This window comes from Emys orbicularis, chromosome 1, assembly GCF_028017835.1.
Source record: "Emys orbicularis isolate rEmyOrb1 chromosome 1, rEmyOrb1.hap1, whole genome shotgun sequence".
Classification (NCBI taxonomy): Eukaryota; Metazoa; Chordata; order Testudines; family Emydidae; genus Emys; species Emys orbicularis.
In genome coordinates this window covers 323,637,325-323,659,801 of record NC_088683.1, presented here as the reverse complement: position 1 = coordinate 323,659,801, position 22,477 = coordinate 323,637,325, and the positions used below count along the sequence as shown (strand labels likewise).

Here is a 22,477-nt window from a genome sequence, read left to right as displayed (position 1 = left end):
GTTGGCAGCATTTTGTTTGTTCATTGATACTATAATATTTGCTTTTAGGTCAGCATGATGGTCCTCTGCCCCGGCAGCATGCTGGGTTACTACCAGAGTCTCTTATTTGGGCATATATTGTGCAGCTCAGCTCTGCATTGAGGACCATTCATACAGCAGGATTAGCATGTCGAGTTATGGATCCAACAAAGATTCTAGTAACGGGCAAAACAAGGTAATGGAAAACAGCCTTTTCAAATTAGATTGTTGACTATTAAGATCTGTGTGCAACGATAGCTTTTAATTACATACCTCTGCCAGATATGGGGAAACAACTTAATAATTTGATTTAAATGTTTTATGTTGGCCCAAGATTAATGAAGTGGTAAAGGTTTGATGCTAGAAATCAAGTTCTACTAAATTAAGTTTAGAAGGATTTACATCTTGCCTTCTGAAAACATCCAGTAAGCAGCATGCATGTTTGTGGATCTATCCACTTAAGTTCTTACCTAGGAAGCTTTTAGCAGCAGCCGCATGTTATTTTAATAAAAAATTCTTAGTAAGCTAATTGGTAGCAGGAGAGCTTAGATGACTTTTTTTTAATCTTACCCTGTATTTTATATGATAAATGTCAGAAAAAAACTAATCATCAAAGATAAAATCTTACCAAATCTCTTCCCTATTTCCTGTTTGTTTCAAAGGTTACGAGTGAATTGTGTTGGAGTCTTTGATGTTTTAACATTTGATAACAGTCAGAATAATCCACTGGCACTAATGGCTCAGTTTCAGGTAGGATGATAATGCCATGCTTGCTTTATAATAGGTTGATTACTGTTAGATAATATGTGCCAGGAACACCTCTTAATTCCATTTGAAACATTAATTTTTATTAAGGCCTAGACACTTTACATTTGTAGGCTTCAGTGTATATATATTTTTAACAATCTTTGGTATTGGCATATGTTTTTCTCCCTAAGCTGTGTACATTTATTTGTGATTTGTATATATGAGCTGTCATTTTGTTACTGTTGAAACTTCAGAAATAAGCTAGCACTTGTATATTGACAATAAGCAAAGCATAGGTCAGCTTACTTTGCAAAACCACAAAAATCAGAATTGTTTGGAATTGAGATTCCTTTTTAAAAGAAGGAAAAATCTTTTAAATTTAGTATGAAAACTTGAGTGAATACTGGAAAACAAATTTAGGATGTGATGTGCACACGAAGCTACTGCAGAATTGGGCGCATGTGTCATGTAGGGTTTTAATAGAAAATGAGGTCAATGAACAATTAATGGGTCCGTTGTACTTTTTGTTTCTGCTTTCCATTTTCATGCTGTTATAGCCGGAATAGTTCAAAAGAAAGTGTGTGTACACTAAGGGCAAGATAGCTTAAAAAAAGATTTTTAAAAATTTGTACTTGCACTCAGTCTCCTCTCCACCCCCCATCTTTAAATGTGCTCACTACATCAGGATTTAAACAAGGATGACTTCTCCCACAACCCCATTTCCAACATTTATACACTCCACATACTTCCTGGATTAGGAAGACTCCCTTTAGAGTCAATGAGTGCTACACCATAATTATTTGGAGGACTTCTTTCCCTAACTCCCCCTTGGGGCTGATTACTCTGTCTTCAGAGCATTTTCATCTCCTGCCAGCATTGGGAGTGTAAGACCACAGTAGGGGAGTGTAAGACCACAGTAGGGAATTAGTCTTAGCTTATTTTCATTAAACAAGCTTAGTCAGTGAGAGAATTGCTTATTTATACATACATAGTAATAAATGGGAAGTTTGAATAAGCTGGTTTCTGCCTTGCTAAAACTCAAAACTACTTCTGAGAAATGTAGCAGCTTTTTGTTAATGATAGAGTAAACAGCTCTCATTAACTTGTTTCTTATTTCTTCTTAGCTGGATATCTCCTGTTGTGTGTTCTTTGTAATCACTTAGTAGAAAAGAAATGGCTAATAAAATCCATTATCTATTCAGCCCTTTTTATTGCGACTCTATAGCTTTTCTTCCAAAAACCTTGTCTGGTGGACCTACCACACATAAGCACTGCTTTCAACTTACGACTAATTGCTCAGTAGCCTGAAGATGTTAGTAGGCAAGAGTTGCCTGACTGGCATTTCTTTTAGACCCTTGTTAACATCAAGCTGCTCCTACTGTATTGCTGATCCAGAGAAGTACTGTTAGGTGTTTAGTGCAGGAGATGATGTAAATAGAGGCAGTCTATTACAGCGTGTCTCTTTGCACCCCTTCTGCCGCACTTTGCATCTTCAGAGCACCAAGACTGAGTTTCCATCTTGAACTTTACTAAAAGATTCATTTTATTTTCACTCTTCTGAGCAGGTGAGGTGGTAAAGTCTCCATTTGCCTGCCCCCCAACAACAATTTGGGGATACAACACAAATGAGAGAAGTGTTGTTGGCAATTTTGTTTAGGATTCCCAGTCACCCCCTACCTCTCATTCCCTCCAACAAAGAAAATTATAGAATGGCCACTTCCTTTCCTTCTCCCTCTCCCCCCTGAACTCCACTGGGACACTTGTGTCTCTTAAAAATGTAAAAAGTTACCTGTTGGCTTGCTGCCCAGCCAATATGCATTTTCTTATTGCTCACTTCAGTGGCTGAAGGGTTTTTTTTTTTTGTAACTTTCTGGCTACATCCTGTTGTGCACACAGATAAGAAAGAGAGAAAGGAGGTTAGAGACGGAAACAGAGGTCTGAGGGCTAGTCTACACTTACCCGGTAGTTCGACGGCTGCGGATCGAAGTTCCGAGTTCGATTTATCGCGTCTGGTGTGGACGCGATAAATCGAACCAGGAAGTGATCCCCGTCGACTGCGGTACTCCAGCTCGGCGAGAGGAGTACCGCGAAGTCGACGGGGGAGCCTGCCTGCCGCGTGTGGACCGCGGTAAATTCGAAGTAAGGTATGTCGAATTCAGCTACGTTATTCACGTAGCTGAATTTGCGTACCTTACTTCGACTTGGGGGGGTAAGTGTAGACCAGGCCTGAGAAAGGAATTAATTATTTTTATGGTCTATTTTTCTTAGTCCTTTTTAGTCTTTCAGACACATGAATAGAGTGTGGTACATATTATTAAGTTACAAGTTAAAAATGTAGGCGATTGATAAGGGAAACTAAAGGAATCAAATATTTTGATTATGAATAGGAATAAAGAAGACAATAAGGATTTTTTTTTTTTAATATATTAGGAACAAAAAAACTTAAGTCAGGTCCATTGCTAGATTTGAATAGGGATATAGAAAGTGTAGAAATGTTCAATAGACATTTCTATTCTGGAATTGGAGCAAAGCAGGAGGATGTATTCATCCCATATGGTGATGTAACCATCCCATATGATGTGGATGGAATCAAAAGTTTATCATCTGTAACCAAGGAGGATGCGATGCAGCCATCTGCTCAAATAAAATATATTCAAATCAACAGGCCCAAGTCAACTAGTTCTTTTAAGACTCATATAAGTTAAGAATTATCTGAACCACTAATGTTAACTTTTTAACAAGTCTTAGAAAAGTAGGAAAACTCCAAAGAATTGGAGAACTGCCAGTGTAGTTCTAATATTTAAAAAGGATGAAAGGGGTGACCCAGGGAATATAGACTAGTTAGCTGGGCAAAATAATGGACAGGTTTAATTTGGGATTCTATTTTTAGCCTCTAATTCTTTGTTGAAGACCAATGCCCGTCAACTTGTTTTCATGGAAGGTTGGTCTTGTCAAACAAATCCATCACATTTATTTATTTATTTATTTATTTCATTTAATTTAATTATTTTATAAAATTATGAGCCTGGTAGATAAAAGCAGTTCTTTTGATATAATATACTTGGATTTCTCCAGGGAAAATCCCTGGTCTTTAGGCACAGCCCATCCTGCGAGGCAGTTATGTCTCTGAATGATGGACACACGAGGTACCTGTTCTGTCTTGGTGAGTGGCATGTTCCAGAGCACCGTAAAATTTGTAGGTCCTTCTCAAAGCAGACCCATCACTCGAGAGGTGCATCTGAAGTTGTTGTTCAGTGAGACCTGTCTCCAAACCATGATCTCATGGGTCTAGCCCTTGGAAGTCCAGAGGGTTTCTAAGTCCTCCCTGCTCTCCACATTCAGACTGCCTGAAGACCATCCCAAACTGCTACCCTCCTCATCTGGGAAGTATAAAGATAGGTTGGGCTCTGACCACAGCTTTTCTAAGGAAAAGAGGGGGGAAATCGCTTTCCCCAGATCTAACTCTGGGGCCTTGTAAAATCATCAGGCTGTCAAAGGTGCCTCAAAAATTAGAAAAAGCTAAGAACTGGAGCTGGTACCAGCAGAATGGAACCACACACATTAGAAGCACTGACAGGTGCCTTTGCAATCATTTTAGCCTTCTCAGAACCAAGCAAATCAGAGAGGCCACTGGCAGCCTCGGCACCAGGTAGAAGCCCTACCCCAGTACCAGCCGTTCTAGAGCATCCTGCATTGGATCCATCATTGTCACCTCTGCGCTGACTGGCAGGCATATCACTAGGACCAGTGCGCTCATGCCTTTTGAAAGCACACTCACCTCTGATGCCTACCAGATTCCTGGACTCCGCAGCCTTGTTCCTCCTACCCTGGAGCCATGTGCCCTTTACACGTATGGGTCGAGCACTCCCCGTTCTGAAACATTCTTCCCTTTTGTCCTCTGACTCGTAGGGAGGTCACTCGGCCAGGTATCAAGACTCTGTGGTATTAGCTTCACTCAAGAGCTAAAGACCACCATATCCATGACCGTTGCCTGAACCCAGTACCGATCCAGCCCGGTACCATTCAAACAGGGTATGTAGGGTATGTGTAGACCTTGGGGTCCTCAGTATTATCTGATACCAACTTCACTCAGGGCACAGTCAGTCACCTTTATGCCACCATGTGGATTCGCCCCCACCATGTTCCTCGCAATGGACTCGGAAGCAGACTGCTCATCTAAGGTTACCGCTGAGGAACAGACAGCACCAGCGTGACCCCGTGTTTGCCAGACATCTTGGCATCAGACCTGTCGGCTTCTTCCCCTGAAGATCATAAACTGTTTCAGGACCTCATGAGACTGGTGGCAATATCCTTAAATATCCCCACTGAGAAGGCGGTAGGACACACCACAAAAGCGTCTCTGTATTTTATGCTCATCAGTACTGGGACATATAGCGATCTCTATCAATAAGGGGCTATTGGAACCTGCAAAAGCCCTTTGGCAGACATGCCTCATTGGCACCAACATCCAAATGAGTAGATGATGGTACCAGCTCCTGGTTACCAGGTATGAACAATTTTATTCCTACCCACTACTGGATCTCTGGTGGTTACAGCAGCCAACAAAAGAACTCGTCAGGGCCTCCAGAAATTGACCCCAAAAGTCAAGAAGCCAAGCCTATTGAAGTATTGGGCCGAAGTCCTATTCTACTTCGAGCCTCCAGATAAGGATCTGGAATGATCAGGAAGTATTCGCAAACTATGACCATATGAACTGTTGTGTTCTAAAGTGTGATAGGCTTCCTCAGGACTTGACACTGTCCTCAGCCAGAATGGTCTGAAAGACTTATGGTGACCAGAACTGTTCTGCAGGCTGCCTTGGATATGACACATTCAACTTCCAGAGCAAAGTCAACCCTTTTTCCAATTCAGACCACCTGATCTCTAGAGGCACAGATCGTGGTTCTTAAGGAGGAAACATTCTGGTCACATCTCCCTGCACTGGCACTGGCCAGAGAGCACATTTGACTCGGTGCCTGAGGACAGGATACCAGTTACTTTGTGTTCTCTGCCCTCTCTTCCATTCGACAACAGTCTGGCTCACTTCCAACAGACCTGGTCCAACATCACCTGAGACCATTTGTTTTGGAGGTGGTCCAGAGAGGCTATGCTATCCAATTCCTCTCCCACGAGATCCTGCTTCAACAAGAAGTTCAGTCTCTTCTGCCTCTAGGTGCTATAGAAGTGACCCCTCAGCACAGGGGCAAGGGATTCTATTCAAGGTATTTCTTACACCCAACAAGTCAGGGTTGGGTTCTAGACTTCAGAGCTCTCAACACCTATATCAAGAAGCTCACACTCAAGCTGGTCTCCCTCGCATCCATCATTCCTTCCCTGGACCAGAAAAACTGGTATGCTGCCCTCAACCTCAAGGATGTGTACTTCCATACTGCAATTCATCTGGCTCACAAGAACTTGCTAAGGTTTGTGTTAAACCACAAACATTATCGATACCAAGTCTTGCCCTTCAGGCTTTCTACGGTGCCCTGCGTTTTCACCAATTGCCTCGTGGTGGTAGCAATTCATCTGAGGAGGACTGCCATCCAAGTCTTTCCATCCTTGATCAGGGGCTGGCTGGCCTGGGTCCACTCACAATCTCAGGTAAACAAACACGAAAAAATCTACGATTAAATCCCATCCAACCTTCGGAGCCAGGCTCAGTGTGGACACAGTGACTGTCTACCTGCTGTCAAACAGGTTTTGGCCTATGCAAGACTTTGGCTCCCACCTCCTGTCTCCACCCACTCACATGGATAAGGATCTGCCTCCAGCTGCTGGGTCTCATGGCAGCATCTACATTTGTTATTCTATACGCAAGGCTCTTGTTTCAGTCATTTCAAACATGGCTTTACCGAGCTTGCATTCCAAAAAGCCACCACCTAGACAAACTGATGCTTCTCTCCCTGACAAACCTCCAGTTTCTGGATTGGTGAAAGGACCAGTGTAATGTATGAGGGGCGTTCCATTCAGCTCGCTCCCACCCACCCAGACACCCGCCCTCAGATTATCACTACCAATGCTTGATGCTTGGATGGGCCACACACATGGGCAAACCTTATGGTTTGAGGTCTGTGGTCTACTACAGAAAGGGCTTTGTTTATCAATGGTTTAGAATTCAGGGCTGTGTACAGAGCACGTATAGCCCTTCCTTCCAGACATTCATGACTGCTCAAGTTTGGAAACATGGCAGCTGTCTTTTATCTGAACAAACAAGGAGGGGCCAGATCCCTGACCTTATACAAAGAGGACACTCAGCTCTGGGATTTTGCCATTCAGCACATTACCTTGTCAGCAATCTATTTCTGGGGGCTGATAACATGAGGACAGATATCACAGAAGACTCTGTTCAGGCTGACTAACAGTGGTCACTCCAGAAGGATGTTCTTCAGGACGTCTTTTGCCTTTGGGGGACTCCCCACACAGATCTCTTTGTGACTGCAGAGAACAAGTGTCGTCATTTTTGTTCATGAGGAGGCCACATCCAGGCAGAGGCCTTCCTCCTCCCCTGACTATTGTATGCATTCCTTTCCATCCTTCTGCTGCTTCTAAAGACTTCGTGGAAGATCAAACAAGAGAAATCCAGGGTTGCCCTACTGAGGCCCAGGCAAACATGGTTCAGGGACCTCCACAACCTCACCGTTATCCCCAGTTCCCCTATCCTAGATCGCCAACCTTCTAGACTGCAATGGGGTCGCTGTCTTGCATCAAAACCAGTACTCCCTCCACCTGATGATGTGGATGCTTGCTGGTTGATACCGGTGGAGTTGGCCTGCTTGCAGGAAGTCCTGAGCATCCCTATTAATAGCAGGAAGATTGCACTAGATCCCACTACCTCTCTAAATGGACTGGTTTACCAGTTGGGCCTTATGACATCAGACTTTTCCTATGCACTCTGGAATACAAGAGATTCTGACTACCCTGTACATCTGAAGAACTCTGGTCCCTCACTATGCTCACTCCAGGTTCACCTTGCAGCCGTTTCTGCAGTCCACCTCCCTGTTGACCAGTTTTCTCCCACCTTATGATAAAAAAAGTTTAAGGGTATTTTGAAGATATTCCTGTTGGTCAGAGATCAACCCCAACTTTGGATCTCCAATTTGGCCTTTTCAAAGTTTATGGACACCCACTCAACTAATGGCTGTATGCACTTTATGCACTACCTTTCAATGATAATGGCCTTCCTCTTGACAATTACATCTGCTAGGAGAGTTGGAAAACTGCAGACATTGATGGGAGGGGCACCTTGTATCATCAGTCATAAGGACAAAGTCTTTGAGACTGCATCCCAGATTTCTTCCCGAGGTAGTGTCTGAATTCCACATTAATGAAACCATCCACTTACCTGTATTCTTCCCCAAGTCTCACATGGGCAAATGGGAGCAGAGGCTGTGTGCTCTAAACGTATGCAGAGGGATTTTATTCTGCCTGGACAGAACAAAATTCTTCCAAAAATCGCCTGGGTTTTTTCTTGTCTGTGCAGAGGTTCAAAGGACAAACCATCTCTACTCAGAGAATTTCTAAGTGGATCGTTCAATACGTTGGGCTACTATAGTTGGTAGTATGATCTAACAGGTGCATGGCCAGCTCACCAGAGCTCGGTCCATCTCTGTGACTTGTTTAGCACACCTTCCTATTTGGAACATTTACAGAGCAGCAACTTGGTCATCCATCCATTCACAAAACATTATGCACTAGTACAAGCAGGCCGGGGGGTGATACAAGCCTTAGAAGATCTGTCTTGAAATCCATTTTTACAGAGACTCCTTGTAACAGCCCTTGTAGGGGCTACTGCTATGGAGCCCACCTGACATACAGTATATATGTGGGCTATCACTTGAAGAAGAAAGCGATTACTTACCAGTATGGTAATGGATGTTCTTTGAGATGTGTAGTTCATATCATATTTCACATCCCACCTGCCATCCCTGCTACTTCAGAGTCCTGATGTCAGATAGTGGTGAAGGAACTGGGCTCAGTGGGGTGACTCCCCTCTTATGCCCTTGTAAGATGCACAAGGGAAGTGAGGGTGCATGTGGTGCCCCGTGAATGCTGCTGACTAGAAAGTCTCTGACGCATGCGCACTGGATGTGCATTCACCTAACGTGGAATATGTATCTGGACTACACATCTCGAAGAATTTCGGTTTCTGTACAGATCAGTAACAACGTAATCCTTTTTGTTTGTATAAGTCATAATCCTTTTCTCCAGGTTGTTTAAGGTATACTAATGCTCACTGTGTCTTGTAAAGCTAATGTGTTCTGTCTGGAGATTCTCCATTTAATTATTTAGAAGTGTCCTCAGTTCAGACTGATAGGTCACTGAAACCTGCCAACAACTTCTTAATCAGCTGTAATGCAATGAATAAAACATATACCTGAGGGTCCCCCATAAGTCATATAAAGCATTGTCTGGTCTTCATTTACTATTTTATGTGTGTGGCACTTCTGTCATGTGAAGAATTCTGTTTGATGCTACTTTTCATCAAGGTGTTAAGTGACAGGATATATACGATTAGAACCTGCACAGAATAAAATGCCACTCTCTTACACTAACCTCACCTACCTGTCCTGTTCAGTAGTTTCAGGCATTAGGCCCATAGCCTCTCTCACGGGAAATTACTCAAAGATTAAAAGGCTCAATGTTTTGCTATTGCAAACCTTTTTTGGAAAGAATCCATATTTTTTGGCAACTGAGATCGAGATGGTTTCACATGATTGATTAGGGTTAATCAACCTTGCATTATTCTATTGTAAGTGTCAGATATTCTGACAGTGGATCGTTTGGGTTATGAGATTATTGTATTTGCACCTCCTTCTCTCTGAATGCCATAGCCTTGCTGTTTTACTACTTCATTTAAAAAAACATACTTTACCGGAGGATATTCTTGGTATGACAAATAATCCTTGATAAATCATCCAGTAAGTTATAGCTGGAAGACTTGTCCTATTTGTCACCAGTTCATTCACTCTGCTGGGGTGGGATGTGGAAGGGGGTGGATGGAGAAAAGAAAACTCCTTCTTTCAAAGCTTCTGATGGCCACAAGAAAGGATCTTTCCCTTCTCGAGATAGAATTCTGCCCTGGCACTCTCCCTTTGTTAAAATTTAAATTGCAAAATAGGAATAGGCAGTTGAATGTTAACTGTTAATAAAGATGCATGTAATTCCTACCAGTTGCTACTAATATAGACTTCTGTTTTGTGCACACTGAACATATCTTGAAAAATTCTATTGATAATGGGGGCTTTAAAAAGCATTTACTTTAGATACTCATTTAAAAAAACAAAACTATTGCAAGTACTTTTTAAAAGTGCCATAGTAAAGTTGTTTGTTTTTTCTATTAGCAAGCAGATCTGATCTCACTAGGAAAAGTTGTGTTGGCGTTGGCTTGCAATTCTTTGTCAGGAATTCAGAGAGAAAATTTGCAGAAAGCTATGGAACTGGTGACAATCAACTATTCCTCTGATCTGAAGAATCTGATTTTGTAAGTTCAGTATCATAGCATGGATTGAAGCATGTTTTTGTTGCCGCTTTTTAAGTTGAAGGAAATTTGTTAATAGCAAAACATAAATGCAAGATAATATATAGCTGAAGGTACCAAATGAATAGCTCATATTTTCAGACACAAATAAGAGTTAAATTCTGTAGAGTGTCTTAAGATAATTTCAAATTAAAAGTACAGCATTAAAAAGTGGTACTGAATTGTCTTCATAGTAGGTAAAATGGGCCAACAAAATACATTATTACCCTTGCTATTCAGAGACAACTTTATATATGTTCTACGGTATATGTAGTAAATATGAACTCCCATATTTCCTCAGTAAGTGGTGTTTAAGGTGTTCTGACCAAAATATCATAAAATCTTGTTTCAAGAGTCAGAGAAATAGCATATAAATAATTGGATTTGCATTAAGATCTTAACGTTTGTGTTCTACCTCTTTATACAAAGTATAGGCACACTTTTTAGTTCCTGAAACTGTCCGGTTTTTTTATTAGTAGGGTTGCTGCCTTTCTGACCAGAGAGATAGGGTTTGGTTTTTTGTGTTCATAAATGTAGTCACTATTTTCCTCACCCACCCTTACAGTCAGAGAGAGAAAAAATGGGAGTATTTGTCCCCTGCTCCTCATTTGAAAAAAACATCACTTGAAAATTTACAGTCTGCATATATCTCCTACTTTTAATCCTGCCCTTTCTGGCATTGATCTACTTCTGCACTGCCATGTGAGTACTCTTTAGCTTACTGAGTGCTTTCTCTCAATGATTGACTGGAAACACAGCATATAGGTAAGTTACAACAAGCATTTTCTCTGCTGCTTCACTACTGCTGCTTGACATTTATATAAGAAAAACACAGTGGCAGCTTCAGAGCCAGATGCATGTTTAGTGCTCAAAATAGCATCTGAAGCAGAAAATAGGATCTGGTTAAAACAATATGGTGGCATCTCTGTTTAAATGTGATGTGTTCAATTAATCTATTTGTTTTTTTGGTAGGTATTTGCTGACTGACCAAAATAGGCTTCGCAGTGTAAATGATATCATGCCTATGATTGGTGCACGATTCTATACTCAACTGGATGCTGCTCAAATGAGAAACGATGTTATAGAGGAAGACCTTGCAAAGGTAAATCATTCCGTGGTAAAAGGTTGAACATAAGTATCCTACGGGGGGTAGATCTACAATCTATAAAGTTGAATCCTATACAGTACCTCAATAACTCATGCCTTTGGGGACAACGAAAGCATTTGACTGACCTGGGTGCTGGATGTGTAGTCTTAACAAGTCAGAGCTTGAGGTCTGCCTAATTGATTGTAAACCTAAAAGCCTGGTGGCCAGTTCTCTGAGAGGTGGTTAGTGCATGATAATGTGGGCTTTAGCTGAAGCACCCAGACTTCTGCTGAACCAACAGACTTAGGAGAAGCTAAGAGGCATTCTCTGTGCATTTAAATCCTTACCTTATAGAATGAAGATTCCTTTTCTGATTGAGTAGATATGATCTGCAGCACTTCAAAACATTTTCAATAGTTTGTATTAGAAATTGGCACAACTGCAAATACTACCCTTTGTTTGATTCCTCAGATTCAGATTCCATTACTCTTCTCCTTACCCCATATTAATTCCTTTTCAAACAAATGAAAAATAGTAGAGCTACTGGCTGTCACCCTCGCATCAACAAAATCAGTAGCTCATACTGTTCTACTTAGCAATACGTGTCTTGATGGAATTTGATTGACTATCCGCTATACAGCTTCCAGGAGAAGTGTACATTCCTATTACTATATAATACTGCTATAGAGAGGGTTTAACTCTTCCTACTTTGATTACAAATCCCCAGCAAGATTCAGACCAAGATGCATGGTAGGAGGCTTTTGCGTCTTCCCTGTTGTGTGACAAAACATGGACTAACTCAAATCTTCAGTCAAAGTGGGATATTAAGGTTTTAAGGCAGGGGTCTCAAACTCAAATGACCAGGAGGGCCACATGAGGAGTAGCTCATTGGCCCGAGGGCCACATCACTGACACCCCCTCCCCCCGCTGCCCCCGGCCCTACCCCCACTCCACCCCTTCCCTGAAGTCCCCACCCCAACTCCGCCCCCTCCCTGCCCCCAGAGGGTGTAGGAGGGGTGTGGCAGGGGCTCAGGGCAGGGAGTGCAGGAGGTGTGCAGGGTGCAACAGAGGGCTCAGGGCAGGGAGTTGGGGTGAGGGGTGCAGGGTGCAGCAGGGGGTTGGGGTGTGGGGTGCAGGCAGGGGGCTCAGGGCAGAGGGTTGGGGTGCAGAAGGGGTGTGGGATGCAGCAGGGGATTGGGGTGCAGGCAGGGGGATCAGGGCAGGAAGTTGGGGGGCGGGGTGCAGGAGGGCTTCGGGCTCCGGCCCGGAGCCGCTTACCTAAAGCGGCTCCAGGGTGGCAGTGGCACATACCGGGGTCAGGGCAGGCTGCCAGCCCTGGCCCTGCGCCCACTCCCGCTCCGCGAAGCAGCTGGAACCATGTCCCTGCGTCCCCTGGGGGAGGAGGGATGCAGGGCTCCGTGCGCTGCTTGCTGCTCCTCCAGGTACCTCCCCCGAAGCTCCCATTGGCTGCGGTTCCCCGTTCCTGGCCAATGGGAGCTGCGGGGGGGCGGTGCCTGGAAACCAGGGCAACATACGGAGCCCTCTGCTCTCCCCCTACCCCCCGGCCGCAGGGGCGTGATGCCAGCTGCTTCAGGGAGCGGCGCGGGGCTCGAGGGGGGCAATCCCGCGTGTGTAGTTTGCCCACCCCTGGCCTGGAGGTAGGCCGGGGGGGGCGCGCGGGCCGCAGGAAATAGCCTCATGGGCCGCATGTTTGAGAACCCTGTTTTAAGGGCTTAAATCACAACTTTATGTCCTGTTTCCCTTAATCCCACTGCCCATACTGAGATTTTTTTTAAAGGAGACAGTATGGCCTAGTGGAAAGAGCATTGAACCAGGATTCAAGAGATCTGGGTTCTATTTCAGATCTATGAAATATGGGTACCTGCATGGCCCCTCAATATGCCAACATTTTTATGGCTGACTTAGAACAATGCTTCCTCCGCTCTCGTCCCCTAATGCCTCTACTCTACTTGCACTACATTGATGACATCTTCATCATCCAGACCCATGGGAAGGAGGGCCTTGAGGAATTCCACCAAGATTTAAACGATTTCCACCCTATCATCAACCTCAGCCTGGACCAGTCCACACAAGAGGTCCACTTCCTAGACACTACAGTGCTAATAAGCGATGGTCACATAAAAACCACCCTATACGGAAACCTACTGACCGATGTACTTGCCTACATGCCTTCAGCTTTCATCCAGACCACATCAGACGATCCACTGTCTACAGCCAAGCTCTAAGATACAACCGCATTTGCGCCAATCCCTCAGACAGAGACAAACACCTACAGAATCTCTATCAAGCATTCTTAAAACTGCAATACTCACCTGGTGAAGTGAAGAAACAGATTGACAGAGCCAGAAGGGTACCGAGAAGTCACCTATTACAAGACAAACCCAACAAAGAAAGTAACAGAACGCCACTAGCCGTCACCTTCAGCCCCCAACTAAAACCTCTCCAGCGCATCGTCAAGGATCTACAACCTATCCTAAAGGACGATCCCTCACTCTCACAGACCTTGGGAGACAGGCCAGTCCTCGCTTACAGACAGCCTCCCAACCTGAAGCAACTACACACCACACAACAAAACCACCAACCCAGGAACCAAACCCTACTACAAACCCCGGTGCCAACTCTGTCCACATATCTATTCAAGAGACACCATCATAGGACCTAACCACATCAGCCACACCATCCGCGGCTCGTTCACCTGCACATCTACCAATGTGATATATGCCATCATGTGCCAGCAATGCCCCTCTGCCATGTACATTGGCCAAACCGGACAGTCTCTACGCAAAAGAATAAATGGACACAAATCTGACATCAGGAATCATAACATTCAAAAACCAGTTGGAGAACACTTCAGTCTCTCAGGTCACTCAATAACAGACCTCAAAGTGGCAATTCTTCAACAACAAAAAAACTTCAAAAGCAGACTCCAACAAGAAACTGCAGAACTGGAATTAATTTGCAAACTGGACACCATCAAATTAGGCCTAAATAAAGACTGGGAGTTGTTGGGTCATTACAAAACCTAAACTTAATTTCTCCAATACTAATTTCTCCCTACTGTTACTCACACCTTCTTGTCAACTGTCTGTAATGGGCCTCTCTCTTACCACTTCAAAAGTTATTTTTCCTCCCTTGGTATCCTGCTGTTAATTGATTTATCTCGTTAGACTGACCTAACACTTGGTAAAGCACCCCCATCCTTTCATGTATTTATACCTGCTCCTGTATTTTTTACTTCATACATCTGATGAAGTGGGTTCTCGCCCACGAAAGCATATGCCCAAATAAATTCGTTAGTCTCTAAGGTGCCACAAGGACTCCTAGTGTGGGTTTTTTTTATTATTATTATTCCTGGCTCTGTCACTGGCGTGCTGGGTGCTTCGGTTTGCTCATCTGTAAAATGGGAATAATAAAACTGACCACCTATGTAAAGCATTTTGAAATCTACAGATAAAAGGTGCTATGTAATCATTAGGCTTTTTTTTTTTTTTTATTTCTATATTTTCCATGCAAACCCTTGTAGCTGGACAAAGTAGGAGGCTGCACTGCCACTCCATAATCCGAGATTAATACAGTTACAGGAGCAATACAAACTGTTCCACAGTATTCTAGGAGACTGAGGAGTATAAATCTTTTCGTCCCTTTTCTTCTTGTCTTTCAAATCAAGCTGTCACACTAATGTATTACAGTATGACTTCATTTCCAAATTTAGGACCCAGTTCTGCCAACCTTACTCATGTTGAGTAGTAAATTACTTCAGGAGTAATCCTACTGAAATCAGTGGCACTGTGTGTGGAGTAAGCTGCTACGCCACATGAGTGTGGATGGCAGTAACTGGGTCTTGAGATGCTTAATAATGGCATATTATTAGAATCTTTTATCCTTCTGGAAGCCTGATTTGAAAAGCTTCTACTTAAATAAAATATGCATCCACAATGTATTGTAAACTAGGATACAGTCAGAACAATTTTTTTCTCTCACTCTCTGTGGGGATGGAAAGCAGTGTGTGAAATGGATTATCAGCTATATATGTAATAAAAAAAACAAAAACAAATTGCAGTGGTTCTATACTTTGTGTTGATTTTGTTGCTGTCTTTGTTTGAGATGGTGTTAGGATTTCAGCTACTTTAGTTATACACATTTGTTTATAGCTTTCCTCTTGAACAGATGTGCTTTGTGTCTAAACTGGTCTTGGATCTGATACTTATTAGGAATTTGGATTGCAATCTGATTTACCAGTCTTACCAAACACCTTTTACTCATGGTAAGTGGTACTAATGGCCAGCAAAAAAAAAAAAAAAAAAAAAGTGTGAGAAGAAAAGAAAACAATCTAAATTGAATGCCCAGATAACAAAGATAAAAGAGGAGGGGCATGAAGCAACTAGGAAATTTAGCATTTTCTTCTTCTATGGTCCTGATGTCCAGACCTTGCTCCTGCTCCATCTTAAAACCCAGTATACTTTTTTTAAAGTAGCCACCCTATGGTATCCTATACCAATGGGGTAGCTGGAGTCTGCATCGGTGCATGGAGGCAATGAAGCTGATAGTCTAGCCCTTGCTGGGGTAGAAAGAAACATGGCCTGGGTGTTGGCCAGACTGGAGATTTGCAGGAAGAAAATGAAGTACAAAGATCAATAACACTATGACTTTGGGTATGCAGTGCCATGTGTCGATGAATCTATTTCTAGAAAATGTAAACCATCTTCATTGAAATTAATCTGATGGGTCTTTGCAATTTTGTTGCACAAGATCAGTTTTGCTGCATTGAGGCTTTTGCGTGCACCAGTGTCTTAAGTTTTGTGTTTCTTCCCAACTTTAAACTAATCATACATTTCTTGTGTTATAGGAGGTGCAGAATGGAAGGTTGTTTAGGCTTCTAGCAAAATTGGGAACAATCAATGAGAGACCAGAGTAAGGGATGCGATACTTTTTTTCATAGTACAGTCTCTAAAATACAATTTATAATTCAAGATTTCTACCATCACAGATATGATCTGAATAATTCTATCTCCAATTATGCCTCTGAAGAAGTGAGAAGTAAAGACACCTTGAGGCAATGAGTTAAAATTCTGATTAAAATAGCCTAACTTAAAGAAAAGAAAAAATATTCCTATCTTAACATATATATTTGTGTTTCTTTACCACATATTTAGCATATATATTGTATTTGGGGTTTATTATGCTTGAGAGCACATATACAAGGCTATGGCTTACCTCAACACGTAATTATAGTAAAGTGTTTCAAAAGAGTTTGAATGGGCATAGTTTTGTGCTGATTATCTGTCAGATGCTAATATGAAACAACATACTTTTCACTGGCCTATTTTCAAAATCAGTTAATAGACTGTTAGGTAACTGCAGATTTGAGTTACAGTATAACTGGTTTTTAGCATTCGGCTGGTAACTTTGATGGTTTTCCTTCCAATCCCTTTTCTGCAGGCTTTTAGTAAACATTTAACTTCAGGTACTTTAGCTGAGCAACTCTGGATAAAGCTTCTTATATCTTTGTGATAGGAAGAAAATACTACTACTTGGTAGTAGGTTTGTTATGTAGCAGAGCTTAGATAGACCGTGTTTATTCTGAAGAGTTAATGAGCATATGCATCTCTTTAACTCTTGATTGCTAATGTCAAGCTTTGTTTTGCACCAGATTTCAGAAAGACCCAACTTGGTCAGAAACTGGAGACCGATATCTACTGAAGCTCTTTCGGGATCATCTTTTCCATCAGGTGACAGAAGCCGGCACTCCTTGGATTGACCTCAGTCACATTATCTCATGTCTTAACAAGGTAACCTGTATCTGTGTTCTTTCTTGAATGAAAGCTTCATCAAATCATTCTTTAATGTGACGTTCCACTGTTGAAAGAAAATGGATGCGTCACTCATATGCTAATTCTGTTGATTTAGCTGATATTTTTCTAATCGGGATGAGAACAGATTATCCAGTAAATTAGCATGTAACCTTCATGGATATTTTAATTAGAAGTACTAAATTGGGAATTAATTAAAGAGTGATATACAGTGGCCCCTTTTTGTCATGCTAAAGGATAGCCTAAAGGGACCCTAAAAGTCCTGTAATCAACTAGGTATGATTCTCCTGGCACAAGCACAGTGGAAGACCACCATAAGGCTGTCTCCTGAAGATGCCCTCACACAACCTGCTGTTGGGGGTTTGCCAGGGAAGGGCAGGGCTGGGGGTGAAAGGGTTGTATCCGGAGGGGTGCCACAGCATGCAGTTCTGCACGGATTCCAAGACACCATGGCTTGTCTAAGTTATGCTAGAGTCCTTTCCAGCCCCCAGATAGCTCAGCAGTGGTAGGGTGCATAACTGGTTTAAAGTGGCTGCTTGCAGTATTCTAAGATTTTAGTTGCATCATTGGCAAAACTTTAGTTGAGCACTCTCATGAATGGCAGCTGAGGAAAATCTTTGTTTTATGCCATAAATGAAATAAAGAACATAAACTTACTTTTTCCCTGCAGCTTGTACTTCAACTTCGCAGATGTTTTACCAAACCTTAGCAATCCAAAACCACCTTTCTTTTCCAGAAAAGTTTGACCATACTCAGATCCTTAGATACTAGCAACTACTAGTTAACTTCAGCCAAAACTTCCACTAAATTATTGGTGGCTCTTCACCTATCTGGCCCACTGGGTTACTCCCTTAATCTCCTTTTACTTTTAATTTTGTTTTATCAGTCCCTTTAAATCCTGATTTAAAGGGATTGATGAGGCTAAGTAAAGGAGATTAGGGGAATGTGTGCTAATGGCCAGGTGAAAATTAAAGGAATGTATGCTGATGCTCAAACAGGAGGTGAGGAGCTACAGCAATTTTGGGGGATGTAATTCTGTAAGTCAGGGGAAAGAATATATTGCAGAATATTGTGTGCTAGAAACTTCTGTGGCTTATCCTCAAAACAAATGGTTAGTTCTAGGGTTGTGGACCCATAATGCAAAGAATCACTATCTAGGGCTGAAGGACCTCAATACCTTGGCAGCAAAGGCACTCTAAAAAGCACTCTTAAACTTCAGAAAGCAGCATGTTGGAAAATGGATCCTAGTAAAATGGGGTATCTGTGCTTCATACTTTGCTCTTGAAATGTCCTTGTTAGATTCAAACTTATTCAAGTATCGTAAGGGGAAGGAACTTTTATATCCGAGTGCGACATTTTTGTGCACCTATTTACCTAAGGACCAGTGGAAGAAAGCCACATGTAGTGAGGTACATGGTCAATAGCATGGCTTTGTTTGTTATTTATCTGCAGTGTTTCAAATCCAGTAGGATGATTCAAATTACACGTGTACAGCACTTATCTGAACAACAGATAGAAGATCATACATAGCATTTATAGTTAGTATTTTGTCCTCAAACTGTTTTTTGCAAATCAATCCTAATAACCCCCTCGGAGAAGTGTTGCGGGGTGGTGGTGGCAGTATTATACCCATTTTACAGGAATAGAAAACAAATCAGGCTCTCTGCATTAGTTTGCCTGAAGCCTCACACAACACTGAGGCTAGAATTTGGGAGGTTCTAGCTTTTATTGCTACGAGTTCAGACCAGTATGCTGCACCTTTCTTTCTTTCTACAAGATGTTTTCTTAGTCTTGCTCCTGCGAACACCCAATTAAACAAGAACTCGGTGGCTAACCTAGTTCTCCTTTTCCTCTATTCAATCAGGCATAACAGTATATTTATCTGTTTCCATAGCATTCCTCACCATATTATCTAAAAATCTACTATTACTCCCATCATCCCCTGGGGTATGTTTCCAAAGTGTTGCGCTATATACCATAATACAGACAGTGAAGCCTGTCTTTGGACAAGAGAGTTTGAGGTACAAAACAAATGTTGAAGTCTCTTAAACTATTTTCAAAAGAAAGCAGCACCCATTGTACTTAGCAAAGAGTCTGCGAGTTACAAATTAATGAACACCTCTTGCAGTGTATAAATTGTGTACTCTTTGTAAAATATAAAGTTCCCCTGGAGATTTCTACACCACTTACTTTATGATATTTCTACCAGCATTAGTGACACAAGTTGTGTGGAAGCCAGTTGAAGATGTTAGTTAGTTTCCATGCTGCTTCAATGGTAGTTTAATCAGTCAGAAGAAAAACTTGAGATGTTTGTTGGGGAAAAAAAGTTTTTCTTCTGACAGCCTGTATTAACTGTCTGTCAGCGATCAGGATTAGATAATGTCTGCATTTTAGACTGAGAAAAAGGAGGATACCTTACAAAAAACTTGAGCCAGTTAATTTTGTTCCCACCTTCACTGGTCACTAGCCAGTTTGAATTTGGAAGTTAGTTTCAGCTGTTGCAGAGCACAGGAATAGGCAGCCAAAATTGCTCAGATGCTGATACTTCCCTGTAATTTTGTTTAAAATTCCAAAGATCATCCCTCCTTACTGGTCCATTTGATGAACCTGTCAGGTAACTTGCACAGAAATTCAGTGATGTGGCTCAGGCCTATATAGAGATTATCCCTCCCTAGCTTGCTTGGTTCTTTTAAGGGGGGCTGGTATTTCAGAAGGATTGGACCAAGTTCTCATCTTCTTCTGCAATGTTATTTGAACTGATGGTTCTTCTTCGAGTGCTTGCTCATATCCATTCCAGTCAGGTGTGCGCGCGCCGCGTGCACGATCGTCGGAAAACTTTTACCCTAGCAACACCCGGTGGGTCGGCTGTGGAGCCCCCTGGAGTGGCGCCCTCATGGCGCCGGATATATACCGCAGCCGACCCAGCGCCCCCTCAGTTCCTTCTTACCGCCCCTGACGGTCGTTGGAACTACGGAGCACAGCTTAGCTGGTCTCCACACTCCCTAGCGTCTAGCTTATTTCTGTAGATAGTTTAGATAGTTGTATAGTAGTTAGAGTCTTTAGATAGTTGTTATTTAGCTGGTAGCTGTTATAAATTGTGAGCGGGGGTTAAGGGGGTTGTTCTCCCCCCTTTTTTTCCCCCCGGAGCATACCGGGCTCATGCCCAAGGCTCCTGGCTTTAAGCCGTGCGCGTCCTGCGCGAAGCCGATGCCAACAAGTGACCCGCACGCCTCCTGCTTGAAGTGCCTCGGGGAAGCCCATCACGCAGATAAGTGCCCAATCTGCAAGGCCTTCAAGCCTCGAACGAGGAAGGAGCGGGACTTTCGGCTTCGGCAGCTCCTCATGGAGGCGGCGCTCAGCCCGGATCCTCCCTCGGCGCGCCCGACCCCGGCACCGAGCGCGTCGGTGCGCAGCGCCCCAGCGGCTCCGACCGGCGCCGCGGACAAGTCCTCCCGGCACCGGCAGACTTCGGCACCGCGCCCACCTCAGGGGACTCGGCGCCGATCCCTCTCTCCAGGCCATAAGAAGGCCCGCAAGGCTCAGGACACTGCTGCCCTGAAGACGCCGGCTCCCCCTGTGCCGGGGGTAGAGCCGCGTCCGCCTTTGGACCGCCAAAAGCAGGCGGCCACACCGTCGACTCCGGCACCGAGGCCGTTGAGTCCGGTACGGACTGCTTCCCCACCTAGGCTGGTGGTGGAACCTTGTCTCCCCTCGACTCCGGAGACGTTTAATACCGCGAGGGACCTGATCGCACTCACGGAGCCGGCACCGTCGCAGCTCCCGGCACCGGTGGCTCCGCGCATTGTGCAGTCGAGAGGCAAGCCTGCACTGGTGCGCCCACCGTCTCCAACCGTGGACTCTCGGCACCGCTCCAGGTCTCGGAGCAGGTCCCGACGCCGCTCGGAGTCCCGGCGCCGACTATCACCTCGGCGCCGGTCGTACTCGCGGTCGAGATCCTCTTCGCGACGCCGCTCTACATCTCGGCACCGTCGCGACCGCCGGCGCCGATCGGACTCGAGGCGCACCTCCCGGTACCGGTATGAGCGCCGATCGAGGGACCGCTCCCGGCACCGGGTGTCGTCGCGATCGTCGTCCCGCTCCAGATCCGGATCGCGGCACCGGCGGGGCTACCGGCACCGATCCCGATCCAGGCACCATTCTCCGGCACGCTGGGACAGATCGTCCTACGACCGGCACCGACCGGCACCGCACCAGCCGGGGACGGATGCTTCGCGTTCGGCACCGCCATGGCCGTCAAGATCCGCGTCCCACTCCTCTGAAGGGGCCTCTAGATCGGCCTACCCTCCACAGGGACAGGCGGCTTCGGCGGACTTCGGGCACTCGCAGGACATGGCAGAGGACCCTACGCAGGGACCTGCTCACTGGTCCTTTTGGACCCCATGGGCCTATCACCAAGCCCAAGGGGCCCCACCGTCTGCCTCCCGCTCGGCACGCTCTGAGCCCAGAGCCCCGGAGGCCACCATCTCCCGCCCCCCGCCAGGGGGCATGGAGGCTCCAGTGCCCACGCCGGCGCAGGCCATAGACACTGGGACGAGCGAGGCCCAGCTCCAGGAGCACCTGGAGCAAGACTTGCCTTTGGACCCCTTGCCACCGGGCGTATCCTCCTCCTCCTCGCCTGATGAGGCGGTAGCGGGGACATCCGCCATGGGTCCGCCCCCCATAGACCTCCGGGCCCACCAGGACCTGTTGCGCCGGGTGGCGCGCAATATGGACCTTCAGATGGAGGAGATCGTGGAGGTTCACGACCCGATCGTGAACATCCTTTCAGCGGACACCCCATCCAGGGTCGCGTTACCGCTGATTCGCTCCATTCAGACCAATGCCACCTCCATCTGGCAAACCCCGGCCTCTATTCCCCCCACGGCCAAGGGCGTGGAGAGGAAGTACTTTGTACCCTCCAAGGACCATGAGTACTTGTACACTCACCCTCAACCGTGCTCGCTGGTGGTCTCATCAGTAAATGCACGGGAGCGCCATGGTCAGCAGGCGGCAGCGCCGAAATCGAAGGACGCTAAGCGCTTCGATTTGTTCGGGCGCAAGGTCTATTCCGCGGGGGGGCTTCAGCTTAGGGCGGCCAACCAGCAGGCGCTCCTAAGCCGATATAGTTTTAACACCTGGTCCTCCATGGAGAAGTTCAAGGAACTGGTTCCCCAGGAATCTAGGGAAGAGTTCGGAACTTTGGTAGAGGAGGGTAAACGGGTGGCACGCACCTCCCTACAGACCTCACTGGATATAGCCGACTCGGCCGCTAGGACC

General features: G+C 44.7%; 1 protein-coding gene across 2 annotated transcripts in view; it reads left to right on the top strand.

The window, feature by feature from the left end:
• Positions 1-22,477, top strand: part of PAN3 (poly(A) specific ribonuclease subunit PAN3) — a 121,602-nt gene that overhangs the window by 94,477 nt on the left and 4,648 nt on the right. For both annotated transcript variants that reach the window (XM_065420013.1, XM_065420021.1), the window contains 6 exons: positions 49-214; positions 681-768; positions 10,107-10,246; positions 11,255-11,384; positions 16,237-16,301; positions 17,041-17,179. In XM_065420013.1, coding sequence (XP_065276085.1) covers positions 49-214; positions 681-768; positions 10,107-10,246; positions 11,255-11,384; positions 16,237-16,301; positions 17,041-17,179 — 728 coding nt within the window. The remainder of the gene's footprint in view (positions 1-48; positions 215-680; positions 769-10,106; positions 10,247-11,254; positions 11,385-16,236; positions 16,302-17,040; positions 17,180-22,477) is intronic.